General features: G+C 38.9%; 1 protein-coding gene across 6 annotated transcripts in view; it reads left to right on the top strand.

The window, feature by feature from the left end:
• LOC107593365 (arginine-glutamic acid dipeptide repeats protein-like) overlaps nucleotides 1-26,246 on the top strand; it is a 190,076-nt gene that overhangs the window by 74,005 nt on the left and 89,825 nt on the right. For all 6 annotated transcript variants that reach the window (XM_016283048.1, XM_016283049.1, XM_016283053.1 and 3 more), the window contains exon 2: nucleotides 14,177-14,642. In XM_016283048.1, the coding sequence (XP_016138534.1) occupies nucleotides 14,321-14,642 (322 nt within the window). In that variant the 5' untranslated portion in view covers nucleotides 14,177-14,320. The remainder of the gene's footprint in view (nucleotides 1-14,176; nucleotides 14,643-26,246) is intronic.

Here is a 26,246-nt window from a genome sequence, read left to right as displayed (position 1 = left end):
ATATATATATATATATATATATATATATATTTAAAAATTATTACTTTTTCAATGTATATTGTATATTTTGTTTTTATATAATTTATTCATTTATTTATATTGGCTAAATATTTATTACATTATTAATTCATTATTATATACATTTAATAAATACATTTAAAAGCATTTTTTCTGTCCTCTGTGTGGATGGAAGTGCAGTTGGATGTGTCTGAACTTGGATATTCACTCAACGTTTATTAGATCTCTTTTCTTGTGTTGTGAAGAGCTCCCAGTCCACATGTAGGCTCCATTTGGAATTTAACCTGTCTGATTTGAGCTGCCATTCCTCTGGCAGGTCGTTCCCTACTGAGCCCTAAAAAATATGTTTTTGTTGTCCGTCCAAGAATACCTGCGACGTACCATAGGTCAGCCCTAGAAGCCTTTTGAAGCATGCAGAGTCCACTAGAGATGCATTCACACCCAACATCAACCACCCACAAGGCTGAGGCATGAAATCTTTTCATCATTATATGCTTTAAGATGCCAAATTCAACCCAAGCCAAACACTCACACAAGCAGCAGCAAGCAGAGGTGCGGCTTAAATTTTTGTTTGATTTGCTACGAACACCAATTCCATATTTGGAAAAGCTAAATCTCCTATTTTGTTTTAGTCTGAGTTATAATGTGGTGTGTCAGTGATACAAAGAGCTCTGGGATGCTGAAATTCCCCTGGCCCACCCCCTTTAACCTTCTCTACAAAGGAAGGAGTCTTCCTCAAATCAAGTTATTTCATTCCTTTGGTATTTAAAAAAGATTTCTCTGCTGATAAAACCAGCAGAGCGCCTTTCCTTTGGGAATGTGGGCACCGTTCCAGTCCTGTCTTGTGCCGATTAAAGGAGCACTTGTAGATAATCCATTCGAATAAAAATCTCTGTTGCATATGGGGGGAAATAGAGGGTTGGAAATGGGTGGGGGGGGGGGGTTTGAAAAATTTGGATTCCTAAGTGCTTATCACCTCAGTACAACCTGCCACTCCGAAAGGATAAATATTTAATGACGGGGAAGCTGAAATATAGCCCTAACAGACTGTGTAGAAATGGATCTGCTATTTATACGCTATACAGTTCCATAAAGCAGTGGAACGGTTAGACAGCCCAAGGTTATTAGTGTATGTGCTGTTGATTCATCCATGTGTTTGTCTTTCTGAGAATCACCTTGTATATTCAAAGAGAAGGTGGCGTTGTTCTCTGGCGCTGGCTTGTAAAATGACTGCGGCCTGAAGTGAAGTGTTGTAAGATTATCCTAATATTTTTCTGATTCCTTAAACAATTTGTCGATGGACAAAGCTCACAGTCTTGAGTGTTTTGGACTAGTGAATATCTAATCTCGTCATGATTTTCACACTCCCAGTGGCTAGAATAGTTAATGATTACAGTTGTTAGCGTCTGCTTTTTACTGAGCTTAGTTTGTCGGGCTTTTTTTGTTTTGCAACCGAAGCACAAATTCACCAGGGATCTACTAAAGAAACAGTGTATACATTACATTTCCACTTGTATGAAATTAAACTAGTCGAGCCATGGAATTGTATGGAGACAATGAGGAATGTTCTGGAGAGCAGCAGTGTTTTGACAGTTGTGCGTCACTATTTCTACAGGTTAGTCAAATGTCATTGGAAGTGGAGTGGTGCAGCCGTTGGGTCTTGAGCCAAGTTGTAAAAGGATCCTCCTCACGTTGTTTATGCTCGCAATGATTTGGGCCATTTTAGTGTAATCGAACAGGTTCCAAAACGCTCACCGAATGAACACAATGGATTACATTGTGGACAGAATGTTTCCATTGTGGAGATGCAACTCTCCCAGGCACTTCTGAACGACTGGATTGGATTACCAACCCCTTTTCATGGCCGGTTTAGATGACTGCTGATCAATGGGGCTCTTAACTTCAAATCTAATTTGTTTTTGGGCTCACTTGGTAATGCTGATCACAGATTATTCCTATATAAAATTAATCAGGTTACTCGTGTATTTTTTCAGAGCGTTTGGATTCTCATAGACATTAATTACTGCGATTCCACATTCATTATTGAATTTTTGATCTGCTGTTGCTGCAGAGGGTTAGAGATGTACAACATGCGATGGCTCTGCAGAGCCGTGCGTTATCTTTGCTGAACAGCTCATTAAGACATTCCTCTTGGTAACAAAGGGTAGATCTTCATCAAATTATGTTTTTTTTTTCAGAAGATAAGACCGAATGCAAACAAAAATGGGTGTGTTGGACTTTACTAATAATTAGCTGCGGGAAACAGTCTTTTGAATGGGATTTCCTCTAATTTTTTCTTGGTATCGAAAGTGAACTCTGATTTTAAGTCTGCTTGTCCCGTAGTCCCCATGTTCTCTGTCATACTGTTAGCATGGTAAGGGGACGCCGGGTAGAAGGGAGCCTATTTAATAGTGTGATACGTGAGGGAAACTGGAAATCTGCGTAAAGGAGTGGCTGAAAGAAAGATCGGAAAAGGTCAGGCCACATTTCATTTCAGCCGAGCTTTTTATTAGCTCTGCCCAGTATGCAGTTTAGATGAAAATACAGTTGCTCAGCAGTCAATGGACTACTCATTTAGATTGACACATGTGTATATACTTGGATGAATGTGGCTCTGTGCTGAACATGCTTGCTCTGTTTATGAGCTTACCCATGCATTTGCAAGATATTTTAGCTTGGACGCACACAAACCTTCCCCCCGAGGTTCATTTCTTGGCGTGCTGTGGAAGGAATTGTAAAGCTCGCTAAAGAGCACAAAGCCTGTGAATGTGTTGCCGTGATCATTGCACACTGTTAAAACCTGTAAAATGCAGTGTAGTTTTCAGTGCCTTTATACTGTGATTTGGCTCTCTTGGGAAATGGATGCTCTGTGCAAAGAAGTGGCAGGAATTCCTGTTCTCTAATTTGGAAAATTGTTAGTGTGTTTTTTTACTTCCAGCTCTAATAAAGGCAGTTTGTGGCTTTTATTTTCTCAGGATATTTAAAGGGATAGTTCAGACAAAAATGAAAACCCTGTGTGGCTGACTGTCTTCTGTGAAACGAAGATGTTCTGAAATGTCTTTTTTTTTTTGTTAATTCAATTAAAATCAGTGGGGTCCAATCTTGTTTTGAACAGCAGTGGGTTTGTGAAAAACTAAAAAAAAAACATTTTATTTCTTTACCTGCATGCCATGTGACCCAACACGGTGAACATGCAAATATCTTGTTAAATTATTTACATTTATAAACTTAAAATCTCAGGGGGTGCCTAAAGTAAATATTTTAATGTCAAAGGGGTTCAGCTGACAAAACAGTTTGGGATTGGATGCTATCCATCAGCTCTTTACAAGAACATAGTATAACCTGGTGCCTCTGTGTAATGGTTTTACTTTAAATGCACTTGCTGGACTAGAAAAGCCACATTGCATGAACTGCAGACACCCCTACTCCCCTCGCCCACCTCCCACCGTGCTCTGTTGTAAAACACCGGGGTGTTTTAAGAGTCTGCATTGTGTGAACGTACCAAAAAGCAGTGAGCGGTAATCGAATATATTGTGGTTGTTTTTCAGAAATGATGAAAAATCATCAGTCTTGTGTTTTCTGGAAGCCTCGCAACACTTATCAGTTAGGGATAAAGTCTCCATTTCACACATGAATGCGTTACAAGTTAATCTCCTGCCTGCCACTGTACACTGCTTTAAACACAACCCTGAACCCAGAGAGAAGCGGCAGCCTATCGTTTAGATGCCTCCCTCTGGTAAACGCGTGTTTTGTTTTGTTTTCTAAACCGCTGCTCTTTTACGTCACTATATGTTTAAAATAAAAAGCAGCAAGTATGGTGTGTATATAGATTGATAAGTGCTCTCTTCCTGGGAGCTGCACGGCACACTAAAACGGCAGAATGGTAATAGTTCTAGTCAATGCATGTTTTATGAGATGTCCAGAAAGGAGAGGGAAGCTCTGATCCTGCTTGTTTCAGCAGCGTTTTCATTACCCTCCAGTCACTTCCCCTCCTGCCTGCCGCTCCAAGGCACGGAAACAATCTCAAATCATGTTTACAGTGCTGCACATTTGGACTCCATACTGCACCAGCAGTAGAGAAAGCCCTGATTTGATATTCCTCCAAACATTTCGTCCTGTCTTCTTAAAGAGGACAAAGATTTGACACTGTAGGTGCTCTCGGGCAGTCTTTATTTTTATTTTTTTGTCTGCTTTAAATAAACAGTATATTGTGTGGCCAGCAGTGGAAATGGGACTAGAGAATTTATATTTATATTTGCCTTAAATGGAGAGGTGGAGTAACAAAGAGGGTGTTATTCAGACTAGAGCCTGTTAAAGACAGTTGGGCTGTGGGTTTGAAGAGGTGGCTGATGCAGAAACAAAAGCCGTTCCTAATTAGAGGTAATACTGTCCTGTGGTATCTGGGGTGGAGGTGCTTTTGGCAGAGCAGTTACGCATGTTTTTGAATTCCCGGCTTGTTCGCGAGACCATCTGCCGCTGGTTGCCAGTGTTCAGAAAAAAAAGCCACCGCCAGATAACTAAATAATTTAGTCTGGAAATGGTCTGACGCATTGACCTAATGGCATCGTTGCTGCGGCCTCATCATCTTTAACCTTATGTTCTCGAAGATGAGTTTGGAATAACGTTGCAGCGAGAATAAATGAGGTCCTGAACAATAAGCCTGAGCTGAGATCTGTCCTCCAGGCCCTGTGTTTCATGTGATGATTAGTGGGGGGGGGGGGAAGCGTGACGCAGAGCTGAGCCCCCCTCTCAGTGGGTGTCTGTCAGGACCAGTGCTTCCCTGAGACCTTCCTGCTTTCACTGTGAATGAGGCTCAGGCTGAGCTACCATGAGGCTTTTGATCAACTGACTACTTTTAGATGTCGTCTTTTAGCTACAAAATTATTTTTTTATCGCACTGCACCATGCTAACAGTCTATGTCAGCTATTATGCCAATTGTATTTTGATTGAGGAAGGAAAAAGCCATACGGGTGTTGCTACTACACAGTCTGAACCTATTGAAACGGTGAATGGGCTTTTGTAAACTGCTGCATTCGCATTGAATTCATTGCATTGTGAATCAAATCAGATCAGTCGAGGTGGGCAAGTGTAATGTTAATATCCTCGGTATCTAGGATAGATTTAGAAAGTGAGGTATGTGTTTATTTGCCATTGATTGAGTATTGATTGCATATGCTCAGGTGAAGCCAAGCCAAGAGCACGTATGCTGCAGATCACCATATTGACGGTTAATGCTACGTTTAACTCTTTAAATACGTCTTCCGAATGCATATTGATAGTTTCATACACATACCAGGGCTTGAATTTTGGCGCGGGGATTGCGCATAATTCTACTGATTCCCGCAAATGTTTCAACGTGAAAGACGCTCGCGACAGATGACGGACTGTATCATTTACATGTGCTTTTGAGTCTTACAATTTTAAACATTCAAGTGCTCAATTCAGTACTTGCGCGCTCCGTGACTGTGAGACCCTTTCTGTGAGCCGCCTCACACCCAAAGTGCATGCACATAGAGACGCATCTGAGAATGTGCGCCTTAATGCACGTAAACGGCCAAATACATACAAAAATATGTCAAAGTGGCCGTCTTGATTATTCATGTAAACTGTCGATTTATTCTAAACCTTGTCGGTATACAGGCTATTAAGGTAATGTAAACAGTTGAGAAACAAAACTTGTGTAACAGTTCAATCCGTGCATGAGGTCTTAAAGAGACGGCCTAAATAAACCTGCTGCTGTCTGTCATTAATGTTTATTTATACATTGAAAACTAACCAGTGTCATTTTAAAGTTAAATAGATTATTCTGTTTCTGTGGTATTTCTGTACCTGAATATTACTGTTAAACCTACCTGAAACTTAAAGCACAGTTCATTTTAGTTGTATCTTGTAGGGATGCACGATATATCGGCCACCATATCGGTATCGGCCGATAAATGCTCATTTTTTCTGTTAAAAGTGGGCCTATCTTCCTCACAATATAAATATGAATCAACAACATTATAAATTGTAAAACACAAATACATTGGGTGACGAAACATTTAGGTTGGATGATTGTAGTTTAAAAATGTCAAAAAAAATACCCTAACTCCCCCCTCAAATATAAAATCCCCCCATAAGAGCCACCTAATGGGGGAATCCCCTCCCCCCATTTTCCAAAACGAAATTCAGGCCCTGCACACCCTTGTTCACTTTTTATTGAATAGGAAAGACATTATGGTTCTTTTGATATCAATAGTCAACATACATTTTAGCCACTGGTAGGATATTTGCGAATAGTTCATGCAAAAATTAATTGTTGTTCCAACTCTGTAATTATTGACTTTCTTCTTTGGAATACAAAATATATTTAAAAAAATGTCCTTTTTTTGTCCATACAATGAAAGTCAATAGGGTCCAAAAGCAATGGAACCCGTTGACTTTCATTGTATGGACAAAACATTCTTAAAAATATATATTTGTGTTCTGCAGAAGAAAGTAAGTCATACAGAGTGTGAATTAGATTGTGATTCTCTTTGCTTAGCATTTTCCAGTCTTGTTCTCATCACGTTTGCACTCCTCCAGTGCTGATACTCCCTCTAGAAGTGCTCGTTGGCTACACAACCAGGCTAAAAGCACAGCGACTGACTATCCAGACCCCCCCCTGCCCCCCACTCTTTCTGCCACATGGACAAACAAGTCTGGGAGCCCTCAGTGTGGTTTGCACTCTGTTTGTGTCTTACAGTGTGAAATGAAGTTACTCTCAGGCACGATGCTGATAATAGACACGAGCGCTGATGGGGAGCCGGCCCCTCTGGGAATTGTGCAGAGGGAATACACACTCGCACACAACCACTTACTCTCACATGCTCTGATTGCTTGGAGCCTAGCCTTCAGCCTCTGGTTTACTGGCTTCTCAGGGCTCAGGTTAGCCCACTGATTTCTGTATATAAATCATCAACATTTATGTTGTTACAGAGGCTACAATGTCCAAAATTAATTTCCAGCCAGTTTGTTTGTGTAAGATGCCCTCATGAGATCTGAATATGACAGTATATAAAAGTAGATCAGTAGATGTCGATTAGACATTAAAAGGGATATTCAAATTGCCTCTTTTTTTTCTTCCTGAAACGTATAAGTGCATATTTGAAAATATTATTGATCTTATATCAAATCATGTCTCTGAGGCTTTTTAAGCCTCTCTGCATATTGATACCTATATATATATTAGGGATGTAATGATTAACCGCGAGCCGGTCAAAAATCGATTAAAATATCTGACTATTCAAATGGGTTGAGATGCCAAACAAGTGGCGATACAATTGGAGTAGGAGTTTATGTGAATGTATGTCTGAGGAGAACTGACTATCTTTAGAAAAGTTACGTGGTATTTTCTTTTCATCTTGCGTCTATGAACTATGAATGAAATATACTACATAAAACATATCTGAACGAAACAGCAGATGAGCTGAATGAGACGCAAATTCACTCTGACAGTAGGTGGCGCTTATGAACAGCAATAGTGTTTCCTAGGTTACCGCTGTAAACAAAGCAGCGCTGAGCTTATGAACACTACTTTAATATGCATTGTTCAGAGGCAAGATGAAAAGAAAATACCACGTAAACTCTTCTAAAGACAGTCAGTTCCCCTCAGAGATACATTCATATAAACTACTACTCCAATTGTATCGCAATTTGTTTGGCATCTCTACCGATCTGAATCGTCACATATTTGAATCGATTTTCGACCGGCTCGCGGTTAATCGTTACATCCCTATTTCTCAGGGCAAAGGGGTTGATAGCAAATGGGCATTTGCTGTGACTACAGATAGCCTAACATATGTAAGGTTTCAACCGGTTATAAGCTGACCCTAGATAAAGTCTCTACACAGGAAACAATCACATATAAGCCAAAACCTAGTGCCAAGGCCTTTAGAAAGAGGTTTGATAGGCTTATATTTACGTTCCACTTGGTCGGGTGATCAGTCCGGCAATGGTGGATGTCCTCCACTGGGTGTCCTGGTAGCTTGCATTGGGAGAGGCGTGGATTGTTCTTCAGCAGTGCTGAGTCCTTCAAGATTCTTGTGTTTTCCAGAGAACTGTACGTCAGAAGATACGCAGATTCCTGTTGACTGGAGGATACAACTGCAGGAGTCGTGAAGGTCAGGTGTTGGTGGCCGTAACTTAAGTCCTTGGCAGAAGCAATGTGCAGTTGAAGAATTGTGCTGGACAGGTTTACTTGCAAAAGTATAACCTTGGTTGTGCTGTTGTCTCTTGTGCTGTTGAAGTATAATCTTAATATTAATCTAGATTAAAGACCCATCTCTTTAACCTGGCTTACACATAACACACTAACACATTTCTATTATTCAAATCCGTTAAAGGATTTTTAGGCTGCAGTAATTAGGTCAACCGGAACCGGGAACACTTCCCATAACACCCGATGTACTTGCTACATCGTTAGAAGAATGGCATCTATGCTAATATTAGTCTGTTTCTCTCTTATTCCGAGGTCACCGTAGCCACCAGATCCACTCTGAATCCAGATCAGATGGTCACTGCAGTCACCTGGATCCAGTACGTAGCCAGACCAGATGGTGGATCAGCACCTAGAGAGGACCTCTACAGCCCTGAATGTCAGCGGAGACCAGGACAACTAGATGAGCCCCAGAGACAGATCCCCAGTAAAGACCTTGTCTCAGACGGCCACCGGGACAATACCACAGGAACCAGTTGAGTCCTCTGCACAATGTGACTTTGCTGCAGCCTGGAATTGAACTGCTGGTTCGTCTGGCCAGAGGAGAACTGGTCCCTCGACGGAGCCTGGTTTCTCCCAAGGATTTTTCTTCATTCTGTCACCGATGGGATTCACTCTCTGACAGCAGGTGGTGCTTATGAACAGCAATGATAGTGTTTCCTGGGTTACCGCTGTATATGTATGTGTGTGTGTGTGTGTAAGCAGTGTAAGCATTATTATTCTAAAACGTTCATCAGATTGCCTAATACATAAATCCGAATCAAATCTCTCATTCCGCAAATGCATTTTTACCTATACAAATAAAAACATTGCTTTGTTTCATGCAAAGTTTCTAGTGCTTTTGATGCCATGGCAGGTTCTTTTTTTATAAGTCGAATAAAATCTCAGATTTTAAAAGGAGTTCTGCAGTGTTTATCTTGACCATGACCATCTGTAACTCATGGTTAAGATCTCAGAAGTCACAAAAGTCTGTTTGTTCATGAAGGCTACAATAAAAGAACCGAATACATAGATGTTAGGCTGTGTATAATGCAAGTCTTTATAGTGTTATGCTTTGAAGGAAGGCCTTTTCTCGCATTATTTCACTTAATGGAGCTGGATTTGGTAATGCTTAAAGATCCATCAGCCTGTCAAAGCAATTTAAAACTCAATAAAAACAGTTCCCGTGTGGAGAGGGTCCTCCACCGTACTACACAACCGTATCAATAAAGTAGCCATTTATTGAGGAGCACTGAGTAATTGTTAGAAATAGTGAGTAGTGGCCATTACGATTTAGAGTAGGCTTGTATTTTATTCAGTATAATCTTCTCCAGTAAGAACTGTTTCAGAATAAATGTGTGCCATCAGATAAAGATTCTGTTATTAGCGGGTTGATGGTGTGAATCTTAATTTTTAATACAGATTATATGTGCTTCTACTCCATGATCATGTGAAACTATTGGAATTGAACTGCTGCGAGTCATAATTTCACACAATACAGAGTCAGTGTGATGCTTTCATCAGCAATAACAGAAATCTCTTTGATAACTCCCCACCAGATTTTAGTGATGTTGTTGTTGTTGTTGTTGTTGTTGGTTTTTTTCACCGGCTTTCGCGGCTTTAGATGTTTGTCTGTATATTTATTTATTTATTTATCGAGCTTTTCTATTTGGCGCTCTGTCAAAATAGATTGATTTCAACAAGGCTGTTTTCAGAGTAGCTCTCTTGGATGATCTTCGAACGAGACATTTGTCTGATAAATCGCAGTTGTTCGTTTTGCAGATAATGTTTTGTTTGATATGTTCCAAGGCTAATCTCGCTCGCCGAAAACAATCACATCAGACGTGTATTTCACAACTTCCTTCTGGAAAGCCATCGGTAATCCTCGCCAGTCAAACGTCTGCGTTTCATAATGCACAGATTGAAAACACTGATCAGGGATCACCGAAAATGTACACACAAGTGTGTCACTTGCTAGGTCGATGTCATCTGCTCGTTGACTTTTTACCTATCCAATGCAATCTTCGACTATATTTGCAAATGAAGCACCTGGCAGTTCAGGTTTCTTGGGGGAAATAGCATTTGTGTTTGCCTGACCCTTTATTGGCTTTTACCTCAAATCACAGAGATGAATGCATGGCCTATTGGTGTAATAGGAGAGTGATTTAGGATGAATAAAACATGCAGCATGAAAGAGTAATGTTGAAAAAGGAGTGTGTTTTGTAATAGAGCCCTGCTGCGTGCCCATTGTGAGGTGATGTGTTAATAGTGGGAGAGCAACTGTGTGGTTGGAGGGGTGAGAAGGTCTAATTTATCCGCTGCTCTGAAGGAGAAATGTATTTTTATTTAAAACCTCCTGGCTCACACCCCTTGACTTCATTGCTGTAATGGAAATGGTAAAATAGGTGCTGTTGGCTGAGACCCCTGAAGCTTTTTTTTTTTTTCACCGGCTTTCACAAATGGCTGATTTTTCTCCCTCCCTCCCTTTTCCATTAAGACAGCTGGTATCTTTCAAAAGGTCCTGCTCTGGTGATTGATGTGTAATGGCTTCAAGCCTCACCTGCCCCACAGCACGTTATTCATCTGTGGGTACTGTTGAGGGGAGTACTCGCCATTGCTTAATTGGTCCTGGTCACCATTCAGACGCCACATGAACCGCTGCATTGTTGCTAGTCAGTGCTGTGAACCTCACTGCAGCCGCTGCTTATCACTGGTTGCTTATGCTCCTGTTCGTATAAATAAGACGCTCTTTACATGTGAGACGGTGTGGATTGCTGACCTTTCTGCAGTTGTAAGTTATTCATCACATGCGGCACATTTGTACAGCGCTCGTTTCGTGGAGTTGATGCAGTAAGAGTTGTCATGACACATCGTAATGTAAGTATTTTAATTGCCAAATAGTATCAAGATGCTACCACCAAATAAAAGCTTATTTTCTGGACAACTTTTCAATGTAGTACTTGTGGTGGTGGTGTTTTTTTTTTTTTTTCTTAAGTTGATTTTTTAAATTGTTTTTAAATTTTTTTTATATATATTGTTTTCATATTTATTTTGTTTTATTTCGATTATTTATATAAATTGCATTATTATTATGATGTTAACATTTGTTTACATTTTTAATCAAAGTTACAGTAGTACTTTATGTACTGCTATTTAAAACTCTTGGATATACTTCTGGATATATTTTCTCATTATTCAACAATTTATTAATGAGACTGACTGACTAGTTTGTCTAGATTTTTTTTATTAATTTAGTTAACATTTTTAGCAGTGGTGCATAAAGTAGTGTTTACATCGTGTGTTTTAGCTGTTTGCATGGTAAAACCTCAGACATTTATCCCATGTTGTTTTGTTATCGTTTCACATGATATTCTCATTTTATCTTTTTTGTGTTTTTACTGTATGTACTGCTGTTTTGACAACTATTTTGACATCTTTTTCATGTAACAATTTATTAATGAGTTTGACAAGTTTGTCGAGATTATTATTTTTTTTAAAAAATATTTTGCTTACATCTTGTTTTTAAACTTTTTGCATGGTAAAACCTTTACCGTCTTTCTTTGGATGCTTTTTAACATTGTGTCATGTCACTATCATATTTGTAAGTGAAAAATTGTGAAACGCACCTCGACCCCTGCATTCTGTTTGATTGTCTTGCTCTCCTGCTAGCTGTATTTGAACACCAGAATCATGAAACATGGCCTGATGAACTCAGAACTGGCCTAATAATGCAGGGTTTCCTTCCTGATCGGTTAGCCAAGAAGTCATTGTAACAGCCCACTGACTAGTCAAGTTTGAAAATACGTAGTTTGCCATAATTCAAAGTGTCTCAAAGTGAAAAACACACAAAATGAAGAAAAACACTGTATATGGAAACATTTATGTTTAGTGTATAAGTGTGTGTTTTTGTGTGTTCAGACTGGCGGTCAGTGCTGTAACTCGTCATAAGGTGATTAATCGGGCGGTGATGTGGCGGTGCAGCTCTGTAATCAGTCTGTAGTGTTGGAGGTTGATGAGGAGAGTAGCTGCCCCGTCAGTTGCCGTCTACTCAAGATGACAGGCTGCCATTGACAGGACTGCTTGTCAACTGCACCAGTGTGCCTGTCATAAGCCATTTCTCTTCATTTGTATACCTGCTCTATAAACACACCTCTCACACTGACAAACAGCCCAATTCTGTCCTGCTGCTGTACTCCCGCAGGCTCCTCGTATTTCCAAATTCACTCGCTGTAGCTTTTTCGGCAGTTGTCAGGTTTGGCTGCACCAGAGGCTGTAATCTTTACTTTCCCGTTTATCTGAAGAGGGGGGGGGGGTGGCGCAAACCCTTTCAAGTGCGCTTCATCGTTACGCAGCCATTTCATGCTCTCATATTGGTGGTCTCGTTTTGTTTTTTTCCGCTTCCTGCTTTTCAACCAATAAAAGATTGATATTTATTTTTATGAATGTTGACTTAAAAGAGGCAAGTAGCAGCAAGCGTTGTAAAAACAGGATTTGATCCAAAGCTGTTTTCTGCCCGGTTTTCTTCTCCATGCCTGTCTGTTCTGATTTCCACGGGTGATCGCTGTGCTAGCTGAGGTAGGGCCGCCTCTGGCCAGGCTGTAGTTAGTCTGACCAGCATGCACAACCAACAAACACTGTGGCCTGGAGGGAGCACCGGGTCTTATTCCAGTCTAACATATTGCTTGTAAGAAATTCTCGATAGCCTGAACTGGCTAGTTGTGCAAAGGTCTGTATAAGCTTAATACCCTGTAAAACGTGCAGCTGAGCCTATTTGATAATGCAGTGGGGAATCCTGTTTAGGTCACTGTGTGGGGAAACATGGTGCTGCTTTTCATCGCCAGGCAAAAATGAGCTGGGTAATAGAGCAGGCAGCTTGAAGTTTGTGCTCTTTTGATATAGCTGTGCTCAGAGCTCTCCTGAGGCAGTGCTGCTGCTGTGGAGAAGACCGCCGGTTGATCTTCCTTTTGGCGCACGACGTCACAGCACTGCTCGCCGGCTGTGATTGATTAAACCTATTGCATGAGTATCAACAGGCCCTTGGTCTTACAAATATCTCACTGCAAGTTTTATTTTAAATTTTATTATTAATTCATAGTTTTGGTGGAGTTGCACCACGTTAGGGCTGCACGATTATGACAAAAATCATAATTGTCGATTATTCCTCTGAAATTGTAATTGCGATTTATTAATTTGCGATTAAATGAATGATGTTTACACCTTTGTTTGAAGCAACTGCATGTCATATTTTTATATGAAAATAATCAAGCTGAAAACACTAACTGAAAAACTTTTATTACTTCCTATAGTATTAAGCCTCAAATGTCAGTTTCTCTTTAAATAAAAAGGTAAAAAATATGCATGGTATTATAATGTTATACTAAAATTAAAACAAGATAACATGTAGAAAGAAAAAAAAGCATCTTAAGCATGCAGAATAACATAAGTGGACTTTCAACGATTAATTGCTGCTTTGAACGCTTATGTAATTGTGGCATCCGTAATTGTAATTGCGATTAGAAATTTGATTAATTGTGCAGCCCTACACCACGTGACATTTTACAAGTCTTGTATAGTCTTGTTAAAAAGTTCAAATTATGCTGTACTTATTGACCTTGACATGAGGGGTCTGCACCGGTTCTCTCTATGATGTCATTTCCTGTTTTTATGGGTTTTTTACTGCATGTTTCTGCCTGTTGGTTGCATGTTGCCACAAAAATAATTATTCTTTGATGTTTTTTTTTTCACTGGAGTATCAGAATGTTTCAATCACCCTGACATTGATTTTGCCGCCTCAAAAAAAAATTTAAAAAATAAAAGTGATTTTTAATTGTGTGATGAATCAAATGTCATTCTGCAAAGAAAATGCATATACATGCATATATATGAATAAAGTGTGTCACTTAATTGACTCATCTAACAATGTTTTTATTTTCTTCCTTCAGCTCTTCTGAAACACTGGGGTTGTTGGTGTGGCCAAATTTTCCCTGGATTTGATTGGTAAATTCAGAAGACTGAAGCCCAGGCTCACAGTCTACCTTTCACGGAGGCCCAGCCGTGAGAGGACAGAAGAAGGCACGTGGCGAATCATGACTGCCGACAAAGAGAAAGACAAGGAGAGGGAGCGCGACCGGGACAGGGACAGAGAACGTGAAAAGCGTGACAAAACACGTGAAAGTGAGAGTTCGCGGCCTCGGCGCAGTTGCACACTAGAGGGCGGAGCTAAGAACTATGCAGAGAGCGAACACAGTGAAGACGACGACAATGAGACGCCTGGGGCCACCACTGCCGAGGAGGCCACCAAAAAGAGCAAAAAAAAGCTGCCCAAGAGGAAGTCGCGCTATGAGCGAACGGAGAACGGCGAGATCACTTCCTTCATTACGGAGGATGATATTGTTTACAGACCTGGCGGTGAGTTTCGGTTGTACAATACTTTTGTCTGTCTGACTCGTAGTTTTCATCTCAGCTGGAGGAATTTGAGCCGGTTGTCATAAAATAAGCATGCCGTTTGGACAGCAAGTATGTATTTGGCAATATTTTGTTAGCTTTGCTGAAAATGGTGCTTCAGCATAGCATAAACATGTCTCTGCATCCACAACTTGGATGAGAAGAAATGCATTTTCATTGGCTGCTGTGCTTGACTAAATAAATTCACTGCTTCTTGATGAAAGTGCAGAAGGAATCAGTGTGATGATATTTGAAACAGTCATATTTTTCACGCTTAGCTTTCCAAAGCACACACAAGATTATTGTTTTTCTTTATATTTTTCAGTGAGCGGCAGAAAAGTGAAACAGTCCACATTAGGTCTGTATTAGGTGCTGAGATTGAGCCTAGACCAGAGCAATAACCTTTTCCTGCGCTGTAAACATGGCCTCTCTTTCACCTGCTGTTTAGAAATTGGTTGTACATGAGGCTGGGGGGAAATGTCAACACTCCGTCAGAGGGCAAGGCACGGCTGCGTAGCGCAGCTGCCGTAGTCCTAAATCATCCTCACCGTGTCTTTCATTTATTTAGCAGCAAAAGAAAGGTCAAGCAGTATGCTTAGTTATTTAATGTGAAGACATCAGATTATAGCCAATGTACAATTTCCAATCTCGTCTCTTCACCCCCTGTCTTCTGCTTAGAGATGTGTTTGCTCACAGGGGGAAGGTGGGGAATGGCATGACGGTTGCCCCCCTCCTCCTCTTCCTCCAGCCGTTGCCCCAGTGGAATCGGGTTGGAGGCATTATCTGCTGAAGGTCCTTGAAACACACAGTTGCTGAAGCTCTCTTTCAGTAATAACCCAGCAGACCCCTTCCCTGCTCTGTTTTGGAGAGTACTGCTGCTCTGTTTTAGATAAGACTGAATTGAATCACATGTCTGAGGCATGTTAGTTGATTTTGTCAGTGCTGCAGTGGAGAATAGAAAGGGATGTCACCATGATTTGAAGATGGCTGCTTTAAATCACCTTTGTTGTTTAAAAAAGGAAAGGAAAATATCTTAATCCTTAGATCCCTAAAATGACAAACATCATCTGTTGTGGTGGAATTAAGAATTTGCAATATGTTATTATACAGCAAACCTTTCAATTGACTTTCACTGTCCTATACATCATACATAGATCATATAGCTGATCTGTTAATGCTTTAGAGACATTGTGTTTTATATATGCAACACAATGTATATAGGCAAATGTAGGTCTACATGATTATGATATATATATAGACTGCTCCAGACTGCGACCATTTTTTCTGCCTTTGTGACTAAATTTTGTGTGCGGTCGCACTGGCGCGACCACCGCGTTGTTCAACTCGTAAGCGCTGCCATTTCTGCTGCATATGAGAAACTGCAAACGAAACTGAAAGCAAAAATTAAGCGCATATTGAGGAAACAATGGATGGTTTTCAAGCGAAAGTCAAGTAAAAGACCGCTTCTTAAACCAGAGAAGGTGAACATGCTGGTATTCTTGTGTGGAAAAAAAAACATGCAAGCACTGTCACTGTTAGTATAACTTTTTGTTTTCATTTTGAAAAATTTGTTATCTTTGCTGTTTACCTCACACTACGCTATTGAGGCTCTCTTTTATTTATTTATTTGATTCCTCAGTGTTTGCTAAACGTTCTGTAATTTATTAGTCTGTATATAATACAGCATGTGGCGTGTGCCATGCCTCATCTTATTCGTTTTTGTTAATAAACGTTTTGTAAGCTAGTTTGTCATTGTATCTTACTGATTTATTGTTGTTGTGCTTTTTAAATAAGAATAACAATGAATCCATCTTTTGTTTTAGTCTTAAAATGAAAGGTGTGTAGATATATGTAAGCAAAACAAGTGACAACAAGATCGCAAATTCGAATCCCTGGCTTAACGCAGCAAAAGAGAAACTCCCATTTACAAAATTCAAATCACAAATAATACTACTGATGATAAAGAATGGGTTGAATGTTAACCACTTTCGTTTCCATATAACTATAAACTATGATAAAAGTTAATCAGCATGCATTGAATAATCCCATGTTGTAGCGCAAAAAAAAAAAAAAAGTATTTATTTATTTTGACCAAATCATGTGCTGGTGCGACCAGCTGAGAAAGTTATTTGCAAAAGAGTGACCATTCGGAAGAATGAGTCTGTAGCCCTGATAGATAGATAGATATATATAGATGCTTTTTTTTTTCTTTCTACGCGTTGTCTTAAGGGTTTTTCCATTGTTTTAATTTTAGTTTTAGTATAACATTATAATACCATTCATATTTTTACCTTTTTATTTAAAGAGAAACCAATCCGGTGTATAGTTGACATTTGAGGCTTAATACTATAGAGAAGCAATAAGTTTTTCAGTTAGTGTTTTCAGCTTGTTTATTTTCATATAAAAATATGGCATGCAATTGCTTCAAACAAAGGTGTAAGCATCATTCATTTAATCGCAAATTAATAATAGCAATTACAATTTCAAAGGAATAATCGACAATTATGATTTTTGTCATAATCGTGCAGCCCTAATATATATATGTATGCAGTGTTTCCCCTAGGTTTATGGCTTTTGAGGGGGTAGATTCCGTTTTTTTCTTTTTTTCTTTTCTGGACTCCTTTTTAATGGTTAAATTACATTTTATTAATCAAAAAGCATGTCTAATTAATTAAAATCATGAAACCTAAACAATTTAACATCAATTTATTAAAAGTTTAACAAATATTATGTTTAGGGCCCTATGAAATGTTCTATTTGTCCATCCTTATGTTTTATTGTAACCAAATTCTGTTTTAGCATGTCTAATTTGAAAGCATAAAACAAGTTTCATTTATTCTTACAATAGCCTTATGATTTTTTTGCTCAGAAATTCTGTGTTGTGTATTTACATTTTGTTTTAAGGCATAAAACATTCATTTAATGTATCTTTTAAGTAATGAAAATTTAACATTTTTTTGGGGAAAATAAAGGTCATTTAATATTACAATTAAAACATTGAAGAAATAATGAATGCTTATTCCTTAAAAATAAGGTTTTGATAATTTTATTAGTAGTAGTAGTAGTCTGTTACGTACATTCTACTCAACAATCGTAATATATTTCTGCCAATGCCCTCAAGTTAAACCGAACGTTTATTTTGACGGGTTGCCGTGAATACCATTACATTTCTGTGTGTGTATGACATGATGATAGTTTTATTGAAATGAAACGGTCAAATGCTCATGAAGTGACTCTTAGAGCAGTTCTGGCGATGTTGTTCATGTATTTATGTCCTCATTAGTGAGACTGCAGAGGTAACATCACCGGAAGCGTCACGAGCATTTCAGTACGAGTACTACACAAAACCGCGTGTCTGTGCATAACTTTAAATGACTTCTGTTGTGATCTGGCGCTATAGGGAAAATATAATTAAATAAAATTAACTTGACCTTCAAGGGGGGCGGGGGGTGCCGTTAGAGGGGCGGGCCGCCCCCCCTAAAATAATGGCAGGGGAAACACTGGTATGTGTATATATATATATTTGTGTTTTCTCCCTCCTTCCCTCTGATTATTGTTATTTATTTTTTTGGGGGACAAAAATGTAATACTAAAACTATATTATTATTTTTATTATTGTTGTTGTTATTGTTATTATTACTAAATAAAAATGTTTACAAATATTTTTACAGTAAATTAAAAAAAAATCTGTGAGCCGAGCCACTCTGAAACACTGAAAACACCAGATCATGTAAAAGATGCTTTTCACGCATGTAAAAGACGTGCTTCACTTTGAAACATTCGGCACCGTATCACGATTTCGACTTTATTTAATGTAATCTTCTGGGTCTAGGTGTACAGGTGCATCTCAATAAATTAGAATGTAGTGGAAAAGTTCATTTATTTTAGTAATTCAACTCAAATTGTGAAACTCGTGTATTAAATAAATTCAATGCACACAGACGGAAGTGGTTTAAGTCTTTGGTTCAGTAAGGTAAGGAAGGAAGGAATGGAAAAGAGGAGTGAGCAGATTGTGATATGGATGGGGAGAGAGAGATGGAGAGCCATTGGTATTGCAGGCAGGGCCTCTCAGATGGAAGGAAGAATAAAGCAGCTGAATCGATCAGGCCTTTGAGTGGCGTTCTCGTGTCCAGGCTCCCTGTAGCTTTGCGGATATTCGCTACACAAAGGCAGCTTATGGGTCCAGCCGGGAGATTATACACACATGAGATCAATACTCAGGCCTCTGCGAGCTGGCCGTGGCTGTCTGCAGTCCGTCTTTACAACTCGGAGTCACACCGATGTCCTTGTACTGTGACGGCAATTTGTCTCCCTGGCTGCCAATTGGCTCTTAAAATGGAGAGCTCATCAAGCGGGATTGGCTGGATGAGTACCACTCTCACCCGTGTGATAAGAATGCTGACAATAAAGAGAGGTGAATGTCCACAGTGGACTCAGCTGAGGGTTGGGGTGGGCTTTATGGTGCTCATTATAGCGCCCTTATGAAACCTAGCAGGCTGCCTAGCTAGAGTGCATTTTAAGGCAGCATATATTCGCTCTTGACATGCAAAACAGTTCCAAAAGGATACCGGCATGATTATTTGCTCCAAATTAGTACCTTATGTGTTCTCAGGTGACATTAAGATTTTTTTTTTATTAGTCCATATTGGATATCAGCAGATATTGGATGATTTGTTGTCATTTTGACCTTTATTGTCATCTAAGGCTCACAGGTTAATCTTTAGAAGTTAGATGTACTTTCACTGTCGTTATTATTATTATTACATGGTTATTAATGCAAGTTAAATTCTTTCACACTTTAAAACTAAATATTTAAAATAGTATTTTGCAGCATTTTTGTTTTGATAACAACAATAAAAAAATAGTAATACATTAGAAATTAGAAAAATAATAAATATAATAAGAATAAACAATTACATTTTTTCACCTTTTTACAAAACATTTAAAACAGCATTTTATATTAATGAGAAAAATATAATTATAATAATAATAAATGTAAGCTAAATTATATCACTTTTTACAAAACATTTTATTTCTAGTTTCATTTTAATAATAATAATGAACTTGGAATACATTTTTTATTTTCAGTGAATTATAATTAAGTATGGTATTGCTGCTTTCCTAACCAATGTCTAAGGCAATCCCAGAATGCATTGTAGTCAGTGAAAAAATAAAATAAAAATTGGAGTCGCTGTGTGTCTAGAGCTTTCCAGTTAACTCACTTGTGAGGTTCCTTAGGCATTTTGGAACGGAGCTTATGGTTGGGGTTATGATTGAGGGTGGAGGTCTAGATGTTGAATTTACTAAAGGCATGAAAGTTCTTAAATGAGTTCGTCCCTGAAGATGTCCTCTATTTCTCTCCTGGCTGCCTGTGGGTGTCTGGACAGCTGTCACCTAATTACGGAGACACCCAAAGCTTGCAGTCTTTTCCGTAAGGCTGAGATCTCCACCGGAGCTTGAACACGTTGTCCTCATGTCCACACAGAGCTGTTTGGATTCCTCGTAAGCTCACTAATGTCATTTCAGGACTGGTTCTTTGTCTGCTTGCAATTTTGCCTTACTAGCAGCTCGTCGTACATTTCATGTTTGTCAGTGGATACAGTAGAGAGAGGTTATAGAAACAATAATAGGCGAGTATATCTTCAGATCTTTCCCTGGAACACAGTCAAGAATGAGCACAATAGACTTGGCGGGGTGAAAATGGACATGCACCACCTTCGCAAAGAGTGCTCAGGTCATCGCCGAAATAAACTTCTCCTCGTCCTCCTCCGTTTGTTGTCAGAGGGGAGAAACCAGGCTCTCTCTTGGCTTTGAGTCATGTATTATTCAGTGAGGTGAGACTAACAGCATTTGACCACCTGAGTGAGTCATCAAGCAGCAGTCTTCATCTCCTTGTTGATCTTCTGAAGAGACAGCAACAGTATCACCCCATGTTGAGACAACTTTTCCATGCATGTCTTCCACTCTGCTTCCAGCTGTCTCAAGATTTAGACAGACAGAAAGAGAGATGGGAGATGAAAAGCAAGCGGAGACAAGGACAAGGAGACCCTCAGATCCATGTCTCGAAGGGGACAACAGAAGCTTTGCTGTTTAAATCAAATCATTAAATGCCTTTAATTAAAAGGGACACATTTTATACTCATGTAGCATTTTTGTTTATGGGTTCTTGTGCCAAAAAGATCTTTATGTAGTTTATGTGACCCTTTGTCTGATGCATGATGCCTCGGAACCACATTTAGGGCTGTCACGATTATGACATTTGGCTGATGATTAATTGTCTAAAAATAGTCAACGTTATTGCGATTAATTGTCTGGTTTAGGACTTTGGCGATTATGACAATTATGCAGATTATCACGATTAATTGTCTGTTTTTATGGCTTGCATTATATAATTGTGATTAATTTAAGGGTTCAGTAAATAATTATGATCTTATCTTTTAATCTTTTTGAGTTATTATTTTGCAGTGTAAGATTACATAGAGTATTCCAAATTCTAAGAATCGGCCAATGCCGATCCAACACCAGTGCTACTTTTTTTCTACACCACTACAGAATATCAATACTGTGCTTGTGGAACTAATGGTCACTCTTTTAAACCCTTTGTCAAACGCAATCCACTAAATACTCACTTCCTCATTACAGAGAAAAACTACATTTGAATAAAAATATATAAGATATGAAATTAAACTAGCTGACTGTATAATTTAGCAGCAAAAACATCTTGAAAAAAATCTTTGGTGCACATTATACAATTTAAACATGTTTATTCTGTTAACTATTTGTATTCTTACAAAGTACATTCATGAATATAAGATAGAAATCATGAGAAAAAGAAAGGCTTCTAATAATCTTTCTGTTTGTGATAATTCCTTCCTTAAACTTAAAGTATTATAATAGGAATATATCATCTTGGAGAGAGAGTTTTATGCTGACTGTCATAACTGAACGTGATGTGCTGTTTAATTACTGAGCGGAGAATGACTGACAGCTGCAGCAGAAGGAAGATGAGTTTCTGTAAACCTAAATTCTGTCCCTCACATTAAGATATGGAATGGCTTGAGATGATATAGCAGGGCTCCAGACTGCGACCATATTTTCTGCCTGTGCGACAGAATTTTGTGTGCGGTCGCACTGGCGCGACCACCGCGTTGGTCAACTCATAAGCGCTGCCATTTCTGTTGCATATGAGAAACGGCAAACGAAACCGAAAGCATAACGAAACGGCGCTTAGAGAGTATACTCGCCGCGTCAGCACGAGCGCAAAGGTGCGCGCAGCAAAAATGTTACATCAAATAATCGCGATTAGACGGTTAATTATCGCGACAGACCTAACCACATTGGGTATCTTGTCAATTATATTTATTGTTTTATTGTTTTATTGTATTGAACCGTTTTGTATATTTATTTGCACATCCTCATTTCTTATATTTTAGGTTACATCAAATAATCGCGATTAGACGGTTAATTATCGCGACAGACCTAACCACATTGGGTATCTTGTCAATTATATTTATTGTTTTATTGTATTGAACCGTTTTGTATATTTATTTGCACATCCTCATTTCTTATATTTTAGGTTATAATCTAATGTACCTGTAGCGTTTTAAAATTGTTTAATATATTTGGACAAAATAGTGTGTATTTCAATATATAAATATTGCATATTTATATTTTAATATATAATACTTTATTATATATTATTTTAATATTGTCTATTTATCAGTTATCTGCATAACATGGAAAAAATTACTTGGCGTATAAGCAACATTTACATATCTGCGTGTCCCTGTATCTGATCTTTCCAATGAGTGTTTTGTTACTATGCCTTTTAATAGTTCTATATGTAAATGAATGATTAGCTAACTCAACATGATGACGTAGTGTAAAACAAAAGGCACTTAGGTTAAGATATACAAGTAGTCATGTTGTTAGATGCGTTTTGATTGTTTCTTCTTTTTAAACCCCCATATGTCAAGTTTTATTCTTCCCAAAATAAAAGGCTTAAGTGTCACCAAAGTTCTTCCTTCACAATGTTTCAAACAGTGTGCAGAGAAATCCCTACCAAGCCGATAGCTGGAAATAAAAGAACCTGATCTGTTCTGAAATTTCCCTTTGTGTAGAATTGTATGACGGGGAGACTGTAGAGGCTTTTGGGAAATCGAACCACCTGCCAATTACAAATTAAAAAGCTGCTACAGACTAAGTGTACCGCACTCGTCAAACGCTTCTGTTCCCAGTCCAGAGGGAGTCAGCTTTTTTCTGCCTGCTGCTCTGAGGGCACAGCCGCACAAGGTTTGATCTAATTCAGACCGGAGGTATTAATCTCTTGCTATGAGATGTTTGAAAATTTGCAAACTTAACACATGAGAGAAGAGCAGAATAAGTGTGTGTATGTTTGAAAATGCAGGTCTCAAGGCGAAGGAAATGAGCAGCAGTGTAAATTGGATGAGCAGGGTTAAGACCGGCCTGTTACTACTGACACGGGGCATTGGTGCCAGCTGAAGCACCTGCACTGAAGTACTTCCCAGTACGATGTGACATAAGCAGCGCAGGTCGAAGCTTTGTCGCTTGTCGGTCATGTAGGAAGAGAGGGGTGTGAATGCGACACATGGAGTGTGAAGTCGGCACCTGATCTGAACCCCCTACTGTTTAGTTATTGCTTTCCTCCGGCTACTTTAATTTTAAGATAAGCACGTTGAAGGATGACCACAGTGGCCGTCTGCGTTTAACAATGATGCGCTGAGCCAAGGCGTCTCCTAGCCAAAGGGTTTTCTCAACAGTAACACCACTCTTAAAGGAAAAAGCTGAGAGCATGTGAAATATAAAAAATTTTCCTTTAGCCTTTTATTGTCTCAGCATTCCTCCTTGGAGGCGGAGTGGATTAAAACAGCAACTGAGTTGACACGGAAAGCAGGGCAGGCCTCTTTCATTGGTAAAGGTGTGTTTTAAATTAGCCACGCTTCACCAGTTTAGAAGAGTGAACAATAAGTTTCGGCGGAGGAGGATTGGATGAGTGCTACCCCTCTTCCCTTTCCACATGAATATTCATGTTGCTAAGTGATGAGTGACAATAGATTAAGAAATAATAGCTGCAAACAGATCAACTTCTGCGTTTTGTCATTGTACTTTAAGCACGGGTGCATGTGCATGTGAGCACGTCTAGGCGTGTGATGGACTATTTCTTCAGCTCAATAAATCTCAATCTAAGGATGAGGCCAGGCTTCTCCAGCAGAGTGGTCGATAATGGATCTGTGCTGTTTGCAAAGCCCTCACCCTTCTGTTCTCCTCAGGCCACTAAAGAGAGAACGAGAGAGTCAGGTAAAGAGAGCTGAGACCTGTGGCCTGTGGGAGGCATTTGGGAGTCCACAAAGCCCCTAGAACAGTACACATCCCCTCAAATCCCATACACCCCTCCCCCAGATGCCCCTCTCTCTCTCTTTTTCTGTCTCTTTCCCTTTTTTTCTCTGCCTGCTCACTCTCTGATGGAGAGGGGCTTCTCTAAAAGCACAAAATGGCTGGAACGCAGCTGAACAGATTGGAGTCTTAAAGGTCCGCTCTCAAAGAGTACAGCGCAAATTACAGCCTCACAACTCTCCACGGCCAGCGAGGACCATCATTATTGTAAAATATTAAACACAGTTTATTTCCCGAGGACCTTTTGTTTAGAAACGATTTTCTCAGATGGGTGGGAAAAGTACCTTTTGGATTGTTTTAAAACCTAAATGAGTTTTTGCAGACTTTGTTCATCTAGACTCAAATGTTTTTTTCTGTCGCATATAACAGTTGCTTTTTTATTTAGCCAACATTGCATAGCTCATTGCATTACAAGACAACAAACTAAGCAATTCAGGGTTCCAGACTAACATTTGAGAGCAGTGGCACCAGCGGCACTAAGTTCTACAGATGGTGGTGCCAGGAGCAGATTTGGTAGCGCTGGGGGTGGTGTGGGGGGAGTATTAAAATATAGATAATTTAATCATAAAATTACTATTGTTTTGCAAGTGCAGTTATTAATAATATTTCATGTTAATTTATTGTTAATTTATTTTTTGTTTATTGTTTATACAGATTTGACAGTAAAGCATTAAGCTTGAGTTAAGATGGATACAAAATGTACTTTTATCAACAAAAGTAACGGGTGCAAAATCACATTTTTTATATAGAAAATGTGTATATTCCACTCTTATTAAATGTACCATTATTCTTAGTATATGGAACTGACCAACTTCAGTGATTGTGTGATTTAGTAGCAAATTGAAGAAAAGTTTGTTTTTCAAGGCACTTTGTGACTTTTCTTACTTCATACACAAAAAAGTTTAAAATTCTGACAAAATCTGATTTCTTGATGATTTGATATTTTATAATAGTGATTTTATAATTTGATTTAATTTATCATTTAAATTATTTTTATTTAATTCAAAATATAGAGAAAATGTAGAAATGAATGACTAATAAGCCAATAAGTGCTCCTCTGCTGCTGTCTACTGGTTATAATTGTGATTTGATGTATTTTTAAAATTTTACATAAGTGTTTGTTTACCACAAAGTATATTTTGGTCATCCCATTAAAAATAACATTCAAACTTGATCATTTTAGAGCTTTAAAGTGCTGGAAATTGTGAAATGCTAGAAAGTCATTGAAAAGTGCTTGAATTTCTCTCTCAAAAGGTTGTACAAACCCTGAAATGAATAATGTAATGCATTCAACTATTTCTACCACAACACCATGGTTACAGTTAGCGTTACCGCTTCTGGTTTCCTGACATATGTCAGCGCTGTTTATAACAGAGAATTCTGTGCAGAATTTGAATGATTCTCACTAGATCTCGCAGCAACCTTATCATTGTGCGGCGAATTGAAACGCTTCTCACTGGATCTCGCAGCACTGTTGCATCTGTGCAGTAACAGTGTCGCAAAATCAACTTTGGCTCCCGAGTAAAGCTGTTCTGACCTCGGACAAGTTTGTGTCGCGGTGCGAGCTGATAAACGTTCCATGCTGCACAGCTGAAACGTAGCTCGGTTTAGTTTTGCTTTCATTTGCCGATTGATGTTTCTCAAATGCAACAGAAATGGCAGCGCTTATGAGTTGGACAACGCGGTGGTCGCGCCAGTGCGACTGCTCACAAAAATTAGTCGCACCGGCAGAAAAAATTGGTCGCAAAATGCGATTTAAACAAACTCTGATTTAAACTTAACTGGCAAAAGTAGTGTTTCAGTGCGGTCACATTAGCGAAGTTTCAGGAGTGACAAAGGTTCATTGCACAGATCATTGTTCAAGCACAGATTATACAATTCATTTTCAAACTAAGCAGCTTTTTGTTGGTCAGCGTGGCAAGTCTGTGTGTCCAACTTGACCCAGATGCGAAATCTGCATGGCGAAATCTTTCATCCTCACATGAAATTCTCGATTGCATGGATTCTGATTGAAATGACTGGATTTTACTCATGAAAAATTGCAAATTTGATTTTTTTAATATATATATATATATAATTTTCATAATTTAATGTTGGTGTAACTAAATGAAAATTATCCCGTTTCATTAATTATTTTCAAGTACATTTTCATTT

The sequence above is a fragment of the Sinocyclocheilus grahami genome, unplaced genomic scaffold (assembly GCF_001515645.1).
Source record: "Sinocyclocheilus grahami isolate Dianchi unplaced genomic scaffold, SAMN03320097.WGS_v1.1 scaffold170.1, whole genome shotgun sequence".
NCBI lineage: Eukaryota > Metazoa > Chordata > Actinopteri > Cypriniformes > Cyprinidae > Sinocyclocheilus > Sinocyclocheilus grahami.
The sequence above is the reverse complement of the archived record's forward strand: the minus strand, read 5'-3'. Positions and strand labels throughout refer to the sequence as shown.